Source organism: Schistocerca serialis, chromosome 3 (genome assembly GCF_023864345.2).
Source record: "Schistocerca serialis cubense isolate TAMUIC-IGC-003099 chromosome 3, iqSchSeri2.2, whole genome shotgun sequence".
In the NCBI taxonomy this organism is placed as follows: Eukaryota; Metazoa; Arthropoda; class Insecta; order Orthoptera; family Acrididae; genus Schistocerca; species Schistocerca serialis.
The window spans coordinates 890,335,731-890,354,430 of NC_064640.1; the positions used below are offsets into that span (position 1 = coordinate 890,335,731).

At 42.1% G+C, this 18,700-nt stretch overlaps 2 protein-coding genes across 4 annotated transcripts in view; one reads left to right on the forward strand and one right to left on the reverse strand.

The window, feature by feature from the left end:
* The window catches only part of LOC126471128 (excitatory amino acid transporter 1), a 768,331-nt gene that overhangs the window by 656,920 nt on the left and 92,711 nt on the right, over positions 1 to 18,700 (forward strand). The window lies entirely within an intron of this gene.
* Positions 1 to 18,700, reverse strand: part of LOC126471129 (uncharacterized) — a 533,883-nt gene that overhangs the window by 498,294 nt on the left and 16,889 nt on the right. The window contains exon 3 of one of the 2 annotated variants that reach the window (XM_050099216.1): positions 12,748 to 13,766. The exons of the other annotated variant lie outside the window; for it this stretch is intronic. Coding sequence (XP_049955173.1) covers positions 13,549 to 13,766 — 218 coding nt within the window. The 3' untranslated portion in view covers positions 12,748 to 13,548. Of the gene's footprint in view, positions 1 to 12,747; positions 13,767 to 18,700 lie in introns of those variants that run through there. 2 annotated transcript variants of the gene reach the window in all.

The following is an 18,700-nucleotide window of genomic DNA, read 5'->3' on the forward strand; positions in this document are numbered from 1 at the left end:
ACTTGTTAGAATTAGCATTAAGTTGTCACTCCAGAAAACACATCAGCAGTTGACCGAATACTTGAGGGGAACAACCGAGTAAATGTAAATGAAACTGTAGCTAATTTCAACTTTATTCAAGTTCATTATATAGGGAATTTGTTTCTACTACGTATTATTTGATTAATTTAAGTATTACTCGGCGTGATCCCTTTACTGCTTCTGTAAGATATGACTACGATTCTTTCTTTATTTATTTTTTACCGTAAAGTTGGGATGGTTTCACGATCCGGAAAGATGCAGCATGATGAAAGAATGTCACAGTGATCTAAGATGTTTCGAACACATCAACGCTCTAAAGCAAATGTTCTTACGGCAAGCAGTCTGGTACGGTTTGCTGTTGTCGCCGTAGCATGTGGGAAGGTGTCGTCTTTGTGTAACTGTAGGAGAATACAGAATAACTTGAATAAAATTAGAGTTTTGTGTGATGAATGGCAGCTTGCTCTAAATGCAGAAAAGTGTAAGCTAATGAATATAAGTAGAAAAAACCTGTAATTTCCGAATACGGTATTAGTGGAGAGCTTTTTGACACAATCAGGTCGATTTAATATCTAGGCGTTACGTTGCAAAGAGAGATAAAATGAAACGAGCACACAAGATCGGTTTTAGAGTGGCTGAATGGTCGACGTCGGTTTAGTTGAAGAGTTCTAGGCAAGTGTAGCTCATCTATAAAGGAGACTACGTAAAGAACACACGTGCGGTTCATTCTCGAGTACTCCTTGAGTATTTGGAATAGCCTTCACGTCGAATTAATGGAAGACGTGGAAGCAGTTTAGAGGCGTTCTGATAGGTTTGTTATCGGTAGATTCCATCAGTACTCAAGTATTGCAGAAATGCTCCGTGAACGCAGAAGTGAATCCCTGGAAGAAAGACGACGGCGTTTTTGAGAAATGATATTGAGAAATTTTAGAGAACCGGCATTTGTGACAGACTGCAAAATGATCCCACTGCCACCAACGTTCAATAAACGTCAACTAAGGACAGCAAAGACAAGATAAGAGAAATCTGGCCTCGTACGGAGGCGCATAGGCAGTCATTTCTCCCTCGCTCCTTTCGCGACTGCAACAGGAAAGAGAACGATTAGCAGTGGCTCAAGGTATGTTCTGTTACGCACGATATGTTGGTTTATTGAGTATATACATAGATGTCGAAGTAGACTGACTATTTTTAGATGAACAATGAGCTATCATAAAGGAATATGCGCAAACAGTGAATACTGCCACCAAAAGTTCTAGTTTTAGACTTGCAGTGAAATCAAAGGGCTCGAACTAGTATCTGAAGAGGTCGTTTTTCGATATTACAACCCAAAATTAACACCGCCATTGCAAAAACTGACTGTCATCAGTTTCCCTGCAAATTGTTTCCACCGATTTTCATAACGTTGAGAGACACAACGTGGAAGTACTGCACCTGATGAAGACTTATACAAGTATTCTACCCATCATGGTGAAAAATAAGCTGCATTTTTTCCTTAACAAAAAACATTGGCCAGATGAGTGTAGGACTCGCTCTTGAAGGGTTCCGTACAAACTTAATAATGTATATAGACAGTTCATCCATACAGGAAATCGAATTTTACCTATTATCGACATTGGTATTGAAAAGATATCAGTCCCAAGAATTCAAATACTTTCTAGAATGTTAATTTCAAGTAGGAATTCGGTTAACAAATGACAAAAGAAATGTTTTTGTGTGTTATAGTTACAATTTTACACTATCTAGATTTTTCCTTTACCTTACCAGTGAAAGCTTACTGTTTGCCAAATTTCATGATTCTAGATCAACGGGAAGTACCCTATAGGTTTTGATGAGTGAGTTTGCGAATATCAAAATATGTTACATTAAATGGCTGTATCTTTTTATTGCACTGGCTTAGATTCTCACATTTATTACACTGTCAATAGACTGTAGTACGAGACAAATTTCAACTTAATACGTCCAGCCGTTCCTCAGCAAAAGGATTTCAAACAGTCGGACAGACAGACAGCAAATTAATCCTATAAGAGTTCCGTTTCCACTGATTCAGGCACGGACCCATTACAGAACATGTGTATGTCCGTAAGACACTGTTTATCTATTTTCTACCGGTTTGCATTTGAAAAATTGCCTATTGGCAGTTTGTCAACAAGTGGCCACGAAAGCCTTAACAATTTTGCATTTGAAACTTGAAAACGCCTTAACGAAATTTGCGCGCCTCTAATGCCAGTATTATTGTGCAATAAATATTTATTCTGTGCAGCAATTAAGTGAATCTTCTCGGTCAGTGTGACATTATTTTGCAATTGCAACGTTTTTGAAGAAGATTGCTGGCGATTCATTAATTCGTTCTCTCTCTCTCTCTCTCTCTCTCTCTCTCTCTCTCTCTCTCTCTCTCTCTCTCTCTCCCCGAAGAACAGTAGCTTCTTATACCTCATTAACAACTGTTTCATTCATTCATTTAGTTTGACATCACTTCTTACGCTCGTTCAACGCAACTAATTGTGTTAAAAGTTATTAATAATACTAATTGTAGTAAAAGTTAATGTCTTCTCTTCCCATCCTTTCCCTTTTTGTGCCTCTCGCCCCCCCCCCCCCCACACACACACACACGCACGTACGCACTAGACGTGTGGATATCCCGTCAGGGTCTATAAGAAGTTTTCTGAACGATTTTACAGTATGAAACTTCCTGGAAAATGAAAACTATGTGCCGAGCAGAAACTGAAGATGTGCGGGCACGTCGTAAGTTGTACCTGGATAGCTCAATAGATAGAACATTTGCCCACGAAAGGCAAAGGTTCAAAGTCCGTGTTCTGGTCCTGCATACAGCTTTAATCTGCCAGGAAGTTTCAGATCAGCGCACACTCAGCTGCAGAGTGAAAATTCGTTAATGTAATTTTAAAGTACACCTTCCATTTACTTACATTTGTACGTATTTATAACGAAAGGTAAAATTTCTTTAGGCCGACGAAATGTAATCGACGCTAGTAATTGTCATGTGGCAAACATGTCTGGCAGTTAACCATTGCTGTCTGGTCAGCTTCACGTGAAGATATGCTCGTACCCGCGTTCCGAGTTGGGAGAAGCCGGTGGTACTTACCTCATCCCTGGAGTACTGTCGTTCTTATTAACGGCTGTGAACACTGCTTTTTATACAGAATAATGCGTGTGAAGTATAGAATGTCGTCCAATTTCTTCCTCGGCACGCCGCGACACGTGAGCAAACTTTCCGATTGGACGACCGAAGTGTTGGACAAACAAAAATAGATGGTGCTATTGTTGGCCGCCCGTATTACATCCAGCAGGGTCACATCAGTCCGATCCTCGCCCGCGCCTACGCGTGAGATTTTGAGCGAGATAAACTCTTCACTTTACCATCAGAATTAATTCGTGGAAAACATTCGACATTTGTCTCGCATCTCTCCTAAATAGATGCGTTACATTTTTGTAGCCAGATTTGGATAGTTCCCGTCTCACATAGAACGTGACATGGACCAACACAGATATCTTCAAACAGGTGGTAACTAGACCTTACCACCTAAGTTTAGATACATGACGCGATTATGTGCTAAGGTGCAGGATGAACAGTTATAAATGTGGTTTTCCATTTCTCCTAACGAATTAGTGTGTTGGAAGAGTAAGATGGCGATGTAACTCCTACTGATACTAACAACGGAAATTTAGAATGCGAAGAGTATTTACAGTGATAAGGATCAGTACATTTATATACTGAACGATGTTCAGAAAGTCCACCAAGAAAGCTATATTGGTAGGATAATAGTTAGTTCATGTGGTGAAGTAACAGCTAAATTGGAGTTATTAGAGTGGTCGAATAATATAGTCCTGTCTGGGTTGTTGTGTTTGAACTCTACAGTGGATGTATAGAATTCAGATCATCCGCTACTGTTACTGCTTTTTTAGGTCCACACAGGTTCGTATCTTAAAAGCCGTTGCCTCTAGCAAAAATATTTCCCATTGCTGTAGGTTTTGCCGGACGAGAATGGCAGTGCTGCCGTATCGTCGGAGCTGTCTATCAGTGAAGTAGCATTTAAATCGTAGGATTTTCAAAATTTCCGAAGTTCGCAAGTGAGTTCCATTCAATAATATTACGACAGGTGAAGATACGATAGTGGAAACTTGTACTTCTGATGCGTTCCTGGATAGGACTTCAAGGTTTCCTACTGCTACAATGTTCGCCATTTATGGATTAGTTATTGGTAGAAGTGATAAGATTTTCTGATATTAACGTATTTTGGTGAATTTATTACAGCTGTTAGACTTCCACATAGGCAGTTTAATAGATATTTTGTTCTGAGAAGCTCTTATTTGTAGGAGGGTTACTAAATCTTGGCCGGCCGGAGTGGCCGTGCGGTTCTCGGCGCTACACTCTGGAGCCGAGCGACCGCTCCGGTCGCAGGTTCGAATCCTGCCTCGGGCATGGATGTGTGTGATGTCCTTAGGCTAGTTAGGTTTAATTAGTTCTAAGTTCTAGGCGACTGACGACCTCAGAAGTTAAGTCGCATAGTGCTCAGAGCCATTTGAACCATAATAAATCTTGTATGATATCTTTATCTCTTATAAGAGAAGTTGGAGGTCACATAATTTCCGGCGAATGTAAGTTGGACAGTTAAATTTGCGGATTAGCTGACGTTCGTAGGAGTCTGCTCTTTGGTACTGTAGTTATAAAAAAGGTTTTACTAATATAATAATATGAAATGATATTCGTAGTATAGTTTAACGTTATTTGTAGTTGCGGGTTTCTACGCACGAAGTGCCAACAGTTAGTGCCCGCGTAGTTATAAGAGAAATTGAATTGCAACACTGTTAAATGGATTCCTAATGTAAACTTGCTCGTCTCACAGTAAGTAGGATTTCCTAAGAAATGACTAGCAATTATCCAGGTGATACGTTGCCCTCACCACATAACAGAAGTTTTTCAGTCAAGAGCATGATGTTCTTTTATTTACAGAGAAAATATGGTGCCTTGTACGTGTTTCTGATGTAATGCAGATTTGCTTGAGCCTAAATAGAACATTTAATACTTTTAACAGAAGATAAATGTGTTAGCTGCTCAGCCCGCATCTCGTGGTCGTGCGGTAGCGTTCTCGCTTCCCACACCCGGGTTCCCGGGTTCGATTCCCGGCGGGGTCAGAGATTTTCTCTGCCTCGTGATGGCTGGGTGTTGTGTGCTGTCATTAGGTTAGTTAGGTTTAAGTAGTTCTAAGTTCTAGGGGACTTATGACCACAGCAGTTGAGTCCCATAGTGCTCAGAGCCATTTGAACCATTTTTTGTTAGCTGCTTCAGTGCTAGAACATACTCGGCAGTCTGCAATCTGGTGCACCTAAAATTTGCTGAAATTCTGGAAAATCTTAATAGTAGTAATTGTGTAATAAATGGTCGTGGGTAAAGACATAGTTGTTCTCTGAATAAGCTGGCCACTGCTGCCATATTTAAAGAAATTAGTAATCCAGGCAGTAATGGCTGCCAATAATGGAAATTTACTGCTGAAATTAATTCTGCAAATACTCAGAGAGAAGATGTTAATTTTCACATAAATAAACTACCATATCACTTTACGTATTTGTTATCTTTGAAGTATAACTTACTTTTGTTAATTTCCAGCAGTACAGAGCTTTAATCAACCGAGCAAAATGAGAGAATCCAGATATAGGAGTCCGTGCAGTGATAAGACACAAAGCAGAATGATCACAAAGAAGGCTATAGTCTCTACATTACAAAATAAACAATGATCTTTAAGTATTTGTTGATTTGGTCGCATCACAGATTCAACTTGTATATCCATTTGCAAACTCCGATAAAATTCCTATGTCCTGTGTCTCTGTTTTTACCACAGTTCACTTATACATTGCGCTAAATTTTTCCAGGAGGCATTACAGTACGCCTGAATATGCTGCACTCTTCCTGGAGAAAGAATGATTTACTGTTATAAGAAAAACGTGGGTTCTCGTTGATACGGCTGCTCCTAGACTGGCGCGTTTCTGCTTATGGCAGTGGGTTGAAAATAATGCAGACATTTAACTCAGAATCCGAAATGTTCAGTATAAAATGTAGAGAGACAGGATACCATTACAAATACAGCTTACACTAGACCAACTATTGAATTAGAATAAATACAGGGGTTGGACAAAAATATGCGAACACCGCGAGAAATGCATGCTTGAATATAAATGCAGACACTAGCCAATCCTGCAGCTTGCAGTGTTGTGCTTAGGCAAAAACGGCCCCTGTGCAACCTCTTCAATATGGTAAAAGAGTCTGCCGTAGTCATAACAGTGTTCTGTGTAGTTCATTATGTCGCATATCAGTTAATTCGAATGCAGACAAACTGTTGGTCCTCATATAGCGGGTGCTTCAGTAACCAAGGTACCGAAGAGTTTGGTGTTTCAAAAGGCGCCCTGTCGAAGATTTATACAGTATACGGGGAAAACGGAGGAGTATCATCCGCTAAGTCACAATGCGGACGAAAGTGTGTGTTGACGGTCATTGAAGAGTATTGTGACGAAAAATAGGAGGACATCAGTGCCGAACTGAATGTCGCATTCGCGAACCCTGTCAGCACCAAAACAACATGAAGAGAGCTCCACAAGTTAACTGTAGGATGAGCTGGGATTCCAAAACCACTCATCAGTGATGCAAATGCTCCTAACAGGAAAACGCGATCTCGAAACCATAAAAGCTAGACTGTGGAGTAAAGCAAGTAAATAGTGTGGTCGGATGTGTCCTATTTCACACTGTTTCCAACTTCTGGCCGAGTTGACGTCCCAAGAGTGAAACTTAGTGGCGGTTCACGTTCGATGATGATTTGGACAGCCATATCGTGGTACTGCATGGACTCCATACTTGATGTGCAAAGTAACATTACTGCCAAGAATTATGTGACCGCTCTGGCTGATCAGGTTCATTCCATGGTATATTGTTTATCCCTCAATGGTTCAAATGGCTCTGAGCACTATGGGACTTAACTTCTGAGGTCATCATTCCCCTATAACTTAGAACTACTTAAACCTATCTAACCTAAGGACATCACACACATCCATGCCCGAAGCAGGATTCGAACCTGCGACCGTAGCGGTCGAGCAGTTCCAGACTGTAGCGCCTAGAATCGCTCGGCCACTCGGGCCGGCTATCCCTCAATGGTGACGCTGTGTTCCAAGACGAGAGGAGCTCTTTTCGCACAGCTCGAATCGTCGAAAATTGGTTTTGTGACCACTAGAAATAAATATCGCATCTGGCCTGGCCACCACAGTCGCCGTTCTCAACATTATTGAGCCTTTTCGGTCTTTGGAGAGAAGGGTATGTTATCGCTATCCAACTCTATCATCGTTGCCACTAGTTTGCAGGAAGAATTACGTAAGATTCCGTTGAAAACCATACAGGGCCTGTATTTATCCATTTGTAGACGATTGCCAACGGTTTTCTTACAGCTTATTAGGCATAACAACGTGCTGTGTTTTGGATGTTTGGATATTTTTGTATGTGCTTCCATAATAAAATGCAATTTATCTTGAATTCGATACTGGATTAATGAGTCTAGCAATAGAGGTAGACGGTGACGACCATTAAAATTTATTATATGATTTTCTTGAAATTAAGTATGTAGAGAATAAATGAGTTTGCAATACATGTTCATTATTCTACCAGTGATTCCACGATTGATGTACGAGGGCGTTCTGGAAAGTAATGACTCAGACTTTACATGTGAAAACTCTTAAAGCTTTTGAAATAAAACAAGCGTTATTAGCGTTCCTTATCTTTATTCTTCACGTCTAAGTATTTGCAGCCTTTTACCGCTAGAGGGCTCCGAATTGTAGCATGTAACATGGCGGTGCGTAACGTAACTGTGTCGGTGCGTGAGAAACATTGAGCTGTAATAGAATTTCGAATTCAAAGAGTTCGTCCACAAATGGACACCGTTTCCTTCAGAATGACAATGCCAGATCACACAACAGCGCTGTGACATCTGCAACTGTCACTGTCACTGATTATCCTTCATACAGTCCCGATTTGGCCCCGTATATTTCCAAAACTTAAAGAACACTTTGGAGGATTTCATTTTGATAGTGATGATGCGGCACAACTCTCTCTCTCTCTCTCTCTCTCTCTCTCTCTCTCTCTCTCTCTCTCTCTCTCTCTCTCTCTACTATTTGGTTATATGGTAACTAAAAAACAATCTTGATCGCAAATTTCTTTTAATCGGAGTAACTCCGATTAAGAGAAATTTGCGATCAAGACGGTTTTTTAATTACTCCAATCAAAAGAAATTTTCGATCTAAGACTGTTTTTTAATTATCTTATTAATATAAGATTGCTGATAATGTTTTCAAAAAAATTTTATTTGCTTACAGTTGCTGAAATTTATTTTTCTAAAAACAGACTTTTACACAGGTGTTCTGGGTCTGTGTCTTGATTTTTTTTTTCAGGATGTTCACTTCTAACACTTTTTTAATGTAGCTGTTATGTCAAATTAGATACGCAGTTAATTTGCGTTTTCTTCTCTGTGTTGTCAATTAATGTATTTTTATCTTTAATTTATTTTAGTGTTTATTCGTTGTGCCTTATTTCAGTCAAAGATAACTTGGCAAATTTTCTCCATATACATTCTAAAAGATCCAAAACGCGTTCAGCTTTGCCGAACTGCTCCAAGGTCCCGCATTTCCACATTTTTTGCCATCAGGAAATGGTTTCAGCAAACATATAGCCAAGGTTTTACTGAGAATCCATATCTGGACACAATAGTAGGAATCTGAGAGAGGGCAAATTCCATTGAGCTACAGCTGAAATGCGACGTGTTTACTTGTTCCAAGTTCTTCATGAACGTTTGTATGAAACACTAGCGAATGGATGAGAGCTACAGCAGGTGTTTTAGCATATGTCATCACAGCGAAAATAAAATTTGTTTTCCTTTCAAAAGTTTGTAAGAATACATTACATGGCGGTACTAGATTCTTTGCGGGGTAGGTTAGTTTGTTTCGTTTTTGTGGTTGTTTTTAGAAAGTTCTTGAATGGGTTAAGCGTCATCTTTTAATGTAATAAAATATGCTTGACGGCTTTCAATATTGTACAGTAGAGCTTGGGTAGAACAGTGAATCGCATGCTGTCATCTGTCGTGAACGTTCGTGTGTCAAGTATGCAGACGCGAGGAATGATGTAGGCAGCATGTCTTGTGATGTACTCAGTTCAGTGATGTTTTAAAATGATTGCCCGCGGAACTGCAGATATACGTAATAGTAATTATGACGAAGATAAGGTAAGGAATACTTTTCTAAGGACACGTGCGATAGTGGACCAGGTGTCTGTGACCTTAATTAGCGTGAATAGTTGAGAAGATGTGCAATATGTGAACACCACACAAATTCGATTAAAGAAGACCATACAGTCTACGCGAGCGAAGGAGCGTGCGCTATGGTAGTAAGTTTAATATTTGCATAAGCTGTTTTCATTTCAGAAAACCCATCGCTTTTTAAGGAAAGGAACATAGTTAACAATAATTGGCATGACGAGATGTACGGCTTCGCCGTCATTTAACTAGATGTGGTCTACAATCAATCAGGCTCCGCCATCAAAGCATCTAGGTAGTCCGCTGCCTACGTTGCGGTCCTGTAATTAACAAATCGGAAGGCAGGCGTAAAGTTGCCATTCCTGAAATTTTATCACGCCACATTCATTGAAAATGTAAAGCGTCAGTAATACTGCATTGTTTCGCTTCTAGTCAACTGAAGAGGTTTAGTAGCCTCAGATTAGTATTTTCCACAGTTGTCGCAGATAAGGAAATAATCAGTAACGACGTGGTGTTGTGAGAAAACCGAAGAAATATACAGTCAAGCTTTAATATTCCAGACATAAACTATTATCAGCAGCACACTCGGAATGTGTAACGCAGAGTTCTCTTCTTCACTAAAATATGCGTTTGAATACGGTGTTCATGAGTTAACACTGGAGTTAGACTAGAGATCATCTGGGGAAAGAACATAGGATATGAAATAAAATGATTATATAGACTGAGTAGGGTTGAAGCAGAAATTTGCTTGTTGACAGAATATTGAAAATGCACAGTTAGGTTACGAACTGTATTGCACTTAATGATACTCTGACCTACACAAGAAAATTTTATTTATGGTTTACGTTTTATTACAATATTTTACACAGACATCGATCACATTTTAGATAAAATGACGCATCCGTGGCTCACATTCTATACACTGACATACATTTAAAGTGTGACATATGTAATTATTAAAGGTCAAACTTTAACGCATAGAGAAAGTGAGTGCTATCTACTACACACACACACACACACACACACACACACACACACACACACACACACACACACACAACGAGTGAATCATTGTTCAGGAAGAACATAGAATGAACGTGTTTCCTGAAAGGATTTGACACACAAAACGTATTAGAGTACTTATATTATCATTTTACAGTTTGAGAACATACAATTGTCTACAGTTTGTTTTCTGTTCTTTGTGCACTTTTGCGTTCCATGGCTGCAAGGGAATCATGTGATTTTCTCCTCATTTTCACAGCAGCATTCATTTTAAGATATTTTCTTATGATATTAATAAATATAAACTTCTAGGGTAGTAAGATATTCCGAATACTTAGAAGAAGGTAAAAGACGGGGCCGGAGAGAGAGAGAGAGAGAGAGAGAGAGAGAGAGAGGGAGAGAGAGAGGAGGGGGGAGGGGAACCGCTAATTTATTTCTACTAAAATGAAGTGGGAGTAGCGAAAGTGGAAAATTCGGAGAGACTTCTTTGTGCTCTGAAGTGTGTAAAGCAACAGTGAGGCTTGCAGTGAATATAGTTTAATTTGTGTGTCCAAGCGTTAGTAACGGTATTAAAAGAAAATACCAGTAGATGAATAAAAGTACGTGAGTAGGAAATCAAATACAGATTTTTTTAAGAATCAAAATTCGAAGAGACCCGATACCAGAAGTGAAACCGTACTGCTATCTTAAAAGAAAAAATTGCCGATATTTCAATCCGGAAGACATTAAATTCACTCTGCTGCAAACGCACAGAGCTTTCTTCAACAAACGTAGGTCTGTTAGTATCAAATACTGAGACACTGAAGGAGTGTATAGTAATACTGTGCTAGCTCGCCCGGTTAGCCGTGCGGTCTAACGCACGGCTTTCCGGATTGGGAAGGAGCGCCTCGTCCCCCTCACGAATCCACCCGGCGGATTTGTGTCGAGGTCCGGTGAGCCGGCCAGTCTGTGGATGGTTTTTAGTCGGTTTTCTATCTGCCTCGGCGCGTGCGGGCTGGTTCCCCTTATTCCGCCTCAGCTACACTATGTCGGCGATTACTGCGCAAACAAGTTCTCCACGTACGCGTACACCACCATTACTCTACCAAGCACACGTAGGGGCTACACTCGCCTGGTGTGAGACGTTCCCTGGATAGGGGGGGGGGGGGGGGTTCCACCGGGGGCCGAACCGCACAATAACCCTGGGTTCGGTGTGGGGCGGCGGAGGGGTGAAGTGGACTGCGGTAGTCGTCGTGGGGGTTGTGGACCACTGCGGCTGAGACGGGGACGGAGCCTCTCCGTCGTTTCTAGGCCCCCGGTTAACATGCAATACAATACTGTGTTAAGCAGAAAAATGTAGCAAAGGAGTCTGTATAACACCTTCATCAGAAGAAAGGTTGTTACTACGACGTTCTTCAGTCCGGACAAAAGGCTAACATCAAAAATAGAGACAGAACTTGATTAAATTTTCCGAGCTATCATGTCGTAGGCAAATGAACACATTTGAATATTTCAGCTTTGTATCTCCGTCTGTGGAGGACATTTTCAAGGGAATAGTCCCTTGATACCGGATAGTTGCACACTGAGAGTCGCTGACTGAAGTGACTTGCAGCGTACATCCGCTTAGAGGCATGAACCAGAGTGGAAGAGAAGTGAAGTGGAATGTCTCAAGAACGCCTTAATAAAGAAAGAGTAGGGGTCCTCTGACGTAAGAAGTACATTACGATGATCACGAAGACTCTGTAGTAACACATTAGCCGTCTGCACAATCCACATGACTGACTGTCTAAAAAACACATTACATAAACGATTTATCCATGTAATATAGAAATGAGACAGAGGGATGTTTACGGTTTGTAACAGTCATGTGGGTAAAGTAGCAACTACATTGTAGTTTTGGTCAGATGTGCGTCGGTACAACATCGAGAGTGCTGCATTAACAAAATCAGGAGCATAAGGTAACTGCAAAGCGGGAGTAGTTTGATAAATCTGCTGTAGCGGAACACTTTTGCATCCAAGAAAAGACAAAAATCTGTCTGAAAACAAATTTTCGACAGGCATGAGAGGATACTATGATAGATTAAATTTTTTATTTACTCATTCAACATGAGAAAAGAATGCATTTAATTCACATAGCAAAAATACTTATCCTGAGGAAACATTATGTAACATCCTTTACTTCAGCACTATCACATAAATTATCTCTGACAACACTGCACTAGAGAAAACACTCTCTATTCGATATATATAGCACCACAATAAATGTACCATGCAGTGCGTCTTTCAATAGTTCCAAAGAGGGTCATATTGCAGACCCCATGCTGTCATTTTCTCCCTCCATTAGTTCATTCAACACCACCGATAGTTTTTAAGTGTCACTGACCTCGTCGTCATAAAACCTAGGTCAGGATTTTTTTCATTTCCTGTCTTGCATAAAAGTTCTCTGGCGTTTCATCTGTGTGTGTGTGTGTGTGTGTGTGTGTGTGTGTGTGTGTGTGTGTGTGTGTGTGTGTGTGTGTGTGTAAAAAAAGAGAAAAAGAGAGAGAGAGAGAGAATGTTGATCTAAAACGATTAGGGCGTTTGTGAGGCTTTCGTATTTAGAAAAAACAGAGTTCGTCTTAGCTGTGTCTAATGTTGTTTATAATACGAGCAATTTCGATATGTTAGAAGACCGTGGTGTTGTGTTGTCCGAAGTTCTCCTGATATAAATCCGATCCCCTCAGTGGGAATCCAACATAACCACATGAACACTGTTGTACCAGGCGGGGGATAATATACTGGCGCACTGTAAACCTGCGGCAGAGTCCAGCGGGGCTGTGATGCTGACAACTTAAGGAGCTTGGCACGAAGTCACGTTTCCATGTAGACGTACGCTGCAGCGAAAAGCCATTTCAGTCAGTATAGAGCTAAATGTTCATCGGTCGACCTTCCGTGGACGGGCTCAAATGTTCAGATTTCTAAGGTAATTCACGCAACAATTGCGTATTAGCGCGGAAAATTTTCATACTCCTAACACCACCTACCCTGAAAGTTGTCATTTATGTAGAAAAATTTCTGGTTATGACATAAGCACTGAGCCACCCAGTACTTGTAGAAAGTTGTTATTAGACGACGGCGCCGTTGGCACTTCAGTAGGTAAAGTCTGGTTTTCAGTTACCTTATGGGCTTCGAAATCTTGGAGTCAAGTTTGCAAGCAGAGGTGTTAACCGCTACACAGTAATTAGACACGGAGGGTACTGCACGCGGCTGGTTATTGTCCGCCCGTGAAGAACAGCAGACAGGCCCAGAATAACAAAACCAGCAGCAGCAAGTTGTCGGTCGGCTGTGGCGGCGCTCCGTTGCAGAGGTGCGTGTCGCAGGCGCAGTATCGCAGCACGCTGGTATCATCGCGCACGGGCTCCACGCAGCCGACCCGCACGCGACGCCCCCACGCCGTCGCCCGTGGCGCGCAGCCGCGCTGGACGGACCCTGCCGAAAATAGCACGTCCACCTGAGCCAGCGACAACCTGCTTGCACAATTCTTCCCTGCAATACTACTGCTGTCGGACAATGACAGCATCATCTGCATCATTTGATCAAAACTATCCGGACACCTTTTGGTGGAGATTAATATAGGATGTGAAACTTCCTGGCAGATTAAAACTGTGTGCCCGACCGAGACTCGAACTCGGGACCTTTGCCTTGCCCGCGAAAGGCAAAGGTCCCGAGTTCGAGTCTCGGTCGGGCACACAGTTTTAATCTGCCAGGAAGTTTCATATCAGCGCACACTCCGCTGCAGAGTGAAAATCTCATTCTGGAAACATCCCCCAGGCTGTGGGTAAGCCATGTCTCCGCAATATCCTTTCTTTCAGGAGTGCTAGTTCTGCATGGTTCGCAGGAGAGCTTCTGTAAAGTTTGGAAGGTAGGAGACGAGGTACTGGCAGAAGTAAAGCTGTGAGTACCGGGCGTGAGTCGTGCTTCGGTAGCTCAGTTGGTAGAGCACTTGCCCGCGAAAGGCAAAGGTCCCGAGTTCGAGTCTCGGTCGGGCACACAGTTTTAATCTGCCAGGAAGTTTCATATCAGCGCACACTCCGCTGCAGAGTGAAAATCTCATTCTGGAATATAGGATGTGTCCACCGTTGCCTTACTATCTGCTCGAACTCCGCTGGGGACACTATCAGAGAGGTGTCTAAAGGCCTGAGGAGGAGTGGCAACCCATTCTTCTTCAAAAGCCGAAACCAGAAAAGGTAGTCATGCAGGACGCTGGGGTCTGGAGCGAAGGTCACGCTCTAACTCATGCCAGTGGTCTTCCACTGGATTCACGTCCAGGCTATGGGTGGGCCAGTCCATTTCAGGAATGTTGTTGTCCACAGCCGTTGCCTCACAGATTCTGCCAACATGAGTAACCTAGAAGTAAATATCCTCGGAGTAGTGAAGCAACTTCAATGACTTAATAAAAGCACGTCTTCTGGTCCAGACTGTATACCAATTAGGTTCCTTTCGGAGTATGCTGATGCATTAGATCCACACTTAACAATCACATACAACCGTTCGCTCGACGAAAGATCCGTACCCAAAAACTGGAAAGTTGCGCAGGTCACACCAATATTCAAGAAAGGTAGTGGGAGTAATCCACTAAATTACAGGCCTATATCGTTAACGTCGATGTACAGCAGGATTTTAGAACATATATTGTGTTCGAACATAATGAATTACCTCGAAGAAAACGGTATATTGAAGCATAGTCAACATGGGTTTATAAAACACAACTAGCTCTTTATTCACATGAAGTCCTGACTGCTATTGAGAATGGATTTCATATGTATCCGTGTTTCTGGATTTCCGGAAGGCTTTTGACACTGTACCACACAAGTGGCTCGTAGTGAATCTGGATTTCCGGAAGGCTTTTGACACTGTACCACAAAACCGGCTCGTAGTGAAATTGCGTGCTTATGGAATATCGTCTCAGTTATGCGACTGGATCTGTGATTTCCTGTCAGAGAGGTCACAGTTGGAAGTAATTGACGGAAAGTCATCGAGTAAAACAGAAGTGATTTCCGGCGTTCCCCAAGGTAGTGTTATATGCCCTTTGCTGTTCCTTATCTATATAAACGATTTGGGAGACAATCTGAGTAGCTGTCTTCGGTTGTTTGCAGATGACGCTGTCGTTTGTCGACTAATAAAGTCATCAGAAGATCAAAACAAACTTCAAAACGATTTAGAAGAAATATCTGAATGGTGCGAAAAGTGGCAGTTGACCCTAAATAAGGAAAAGTGTGACGTCATCCACATGAGTGCTAAAAGGAACTCGTTAAACTTCGGCTATACGATAAATCAGTCTAATCTAAAAGCCGTAAATTCAACATAATACCTAGGTATTACAATTACGAACAACTTAAACTGGAAGCAACACACAGAAAATGCTGTGGGGAAGGCTAACCAAAGACTGCGTTTTATTGGCAGGACACTTAGAAAATGTAAGAGACCTGCTAAGGAGACTGCCTACACTACGCTTGTCCCTCCTCTTTTAGACTACTGCTGAGCGGTGTGGGATCCTTACCAGATAGGACTGACGGAGTACATCGAAAAAGTTCAAAGAAAGGCAACACGTTTTGTATTATCGCGAAATATGGGAGAGAGTGTCACAGAAATGATACAGGACTTGGGTTGGACATCATTAAAAGAAAGGCGTTTTTCGTTGCGACGGAATCTTCTCACGAAATTCCAATCACCAACTTTCTCCTCCGAATGCGAAAATATTTTGTTGACACCGACTTACATAGGGAGCAACGATCACCAAGATAAAATAAGGGAAATCAGAGCTCGTATGGGAAGATATAAGTGTTCATTCTTTCCGCGCGCTATACGAGATGGGAAAATAGAGAATTGTGAAGGTGGTTCGATGAACCCTCTGCCAGGCACTTAAATGTGATTTGCAGAGTATCCATGTAGATGTATATGTATGACAGGGTGCGTTGTCATACTGATTCAATCATCGTCACCATAGTGCTCCTGTACGCAGTACAAATTGTTGTAGAAGATATTTACTACTTTCCGCAATTATCGTTTTGTTAAGTGCAATAAGGGGACCACCTCTTAATCGTGAAAAACATCCTGTGTTGGAAATTCGTGGTAAGGTCTTATGGGACCAAACTGCTGAGGTCATCGGTCTCTAAGCTTACACACTACTTAATCTAACTTTAACTTACGCTAAGGAGGACACACACACACCAATGCCCGAGGGAGGACTCGAACCTCCGACGGGGCGAGCCGCGCGGACCGTGACAAGACGCCTAATACCGCGCGGCTACCGTGCGCTGCACACGCTGTGTTGGCAATACGACAATACGCATTATGGCAGGTAACCTTTCACAGTCATTCGTTAAACCCAACGTTCCATCGGATTGTCACAGGGTACAGAGTGATTCGTCACTCTTTCGAGTCATCCACTGTCCAGTGCCACCGCTCTTCACATCATGTCCAGCGCCGCTTAGCTATTTCTATACAGGGTGGTCCACTGATCGTGACCGGGCCAAATATCTCGTGAAATACGCATCAAACGAAAAAACTACGAAGAACGAAACTTGTCTAGCTTGAAGGGGGAAACCAAATGGCGCTATGGTTGGCCCGCTAGATGGCGCTGCCATAGGTCAAACGAATATCAACTGCGTTATTACATATTCGTCTAGTACGTAAAGATATGAATGTTTTAGTTGGACCACTTTTTTCGCTTTGTGACAGATGGCGCTGTAATAGTCACAAACATATGGCTCACAAATTTAGACAAACAGTTGGTAACAAGTAGGTTTTTTAAATTAAAATACAGAACGTAGGTACGTTTGAACATTTTATTTCGGTTGTTCCAATGTGATACATGTACCGTTGTGAACTTATCATTTCTGAGAACGCATGCTGTTACAGCGTGCTTACCTGTAAATACCACATTAATGCAATAAATGCTCAAAATGATGTCCGTCAACCTCAATGCACTTGGCAATATGTGTAACGACATTCCTCTCAACAGCGAAGAGTTCGCCTTCCGTAATGCATTGACAATGCCCTGATGCATGTTGTCAGGCCTTGTCGGTGGATCACGATAGCAAATATCCTTCAACATTCCCCACAGAAAGAAATACGTGGACGTCAGATTCGGTGAACGTGCGGGCCATGGTATGGTGCTTCGACGGCCAATCCACTTGTCATGAAATATGCTATTCAGTACCGCTTCAACCGCACGCTAGCTATGTGCCGGACATCCATCATGTTGGAAGTACATCGCCATTCTGTCATACAGTAAAACATCTTGTAGTAACATCGGTAGAACATTACGTAGGAAATCAGCATACATTGCACCACTTAGACTGCCATCGATAAAATGGGGGCCAATTATCCCTCCTCCCATAATGACGCACCATACATTAACCCGCCAAGGTCGCTGATGTTCCACTTGTCGCAGCCATCGTGGATTTTCCGTTGCCCAGTAGTGCATATTATGCCGGTTTACGTTACCGCTGTTGGTGAATGACGCTTCGTCGCTAAATGGAACGCGTGCAAAAAATCTGTCATCGTTCGGTAATTTCTCTTGTGCCCAGTGGCAGAACTGTACACGACGTTCAAAGTCGTCGCCATGCAATTCCTGGTGCATAGAAATATGGTGCGGGTGCAATCGATGTTGTTGTATCAATCTACGATTCTCAAGCAATTTGTCTGCTACTGATGTGCAGATTAGCCGCGACACCAGCTAAAACACCTACTTGGGCATTATCATTTGTTGCAGGTCGTGGTTGACGTTTCACATGTGGCTCAACACTTCCTGTTTCTTTAAATAACGTAACTATCAGGTGAACGGACGGACACTTCGATGATGTCGTCCAGGATACCGAGCAGCATACGTAGCACACGCCCGTTGGGCATTTTGATCACAATAGCCATACATAAACACGATATCGACCTTTCCGGTAATTGGTAAACGGTCCATTTTAACACGGGTAATGTATCACGAAGCAAATACCGTCCGCACTGACGGAATGTTACGTGATACCACGTACTTCGACGTTTCCATCGGCGGCCGGAGTGGCCGTGCGGTTCTGGGCGCTGCAGTCTGGAACCGAGGGACCGCTATGGTCGCAGGTTCGAATCCTGCCTCGGGCATGGACGTGTATGATGTCCTTAGGTTAGCTAGGTTTAATTAGTTCTAAGTTCTAGGCGACTGATGACCTCAGAAGTTAAGTCGAATAGTGCTCAGAGCCATTTGAATCATTTGACGTTTCCATCTATCACAAAGCGAAAAAGTGGTCCAACTAAAACATTCATATTTCTTTACGTACTACATGAATATGTGATAAAAAAATGGAGGTTCTTATTTAAAAAACGCAGTTGATATCCGTTTGACCTATGTCAGCGCCATCTAGCGGGCCAACCAT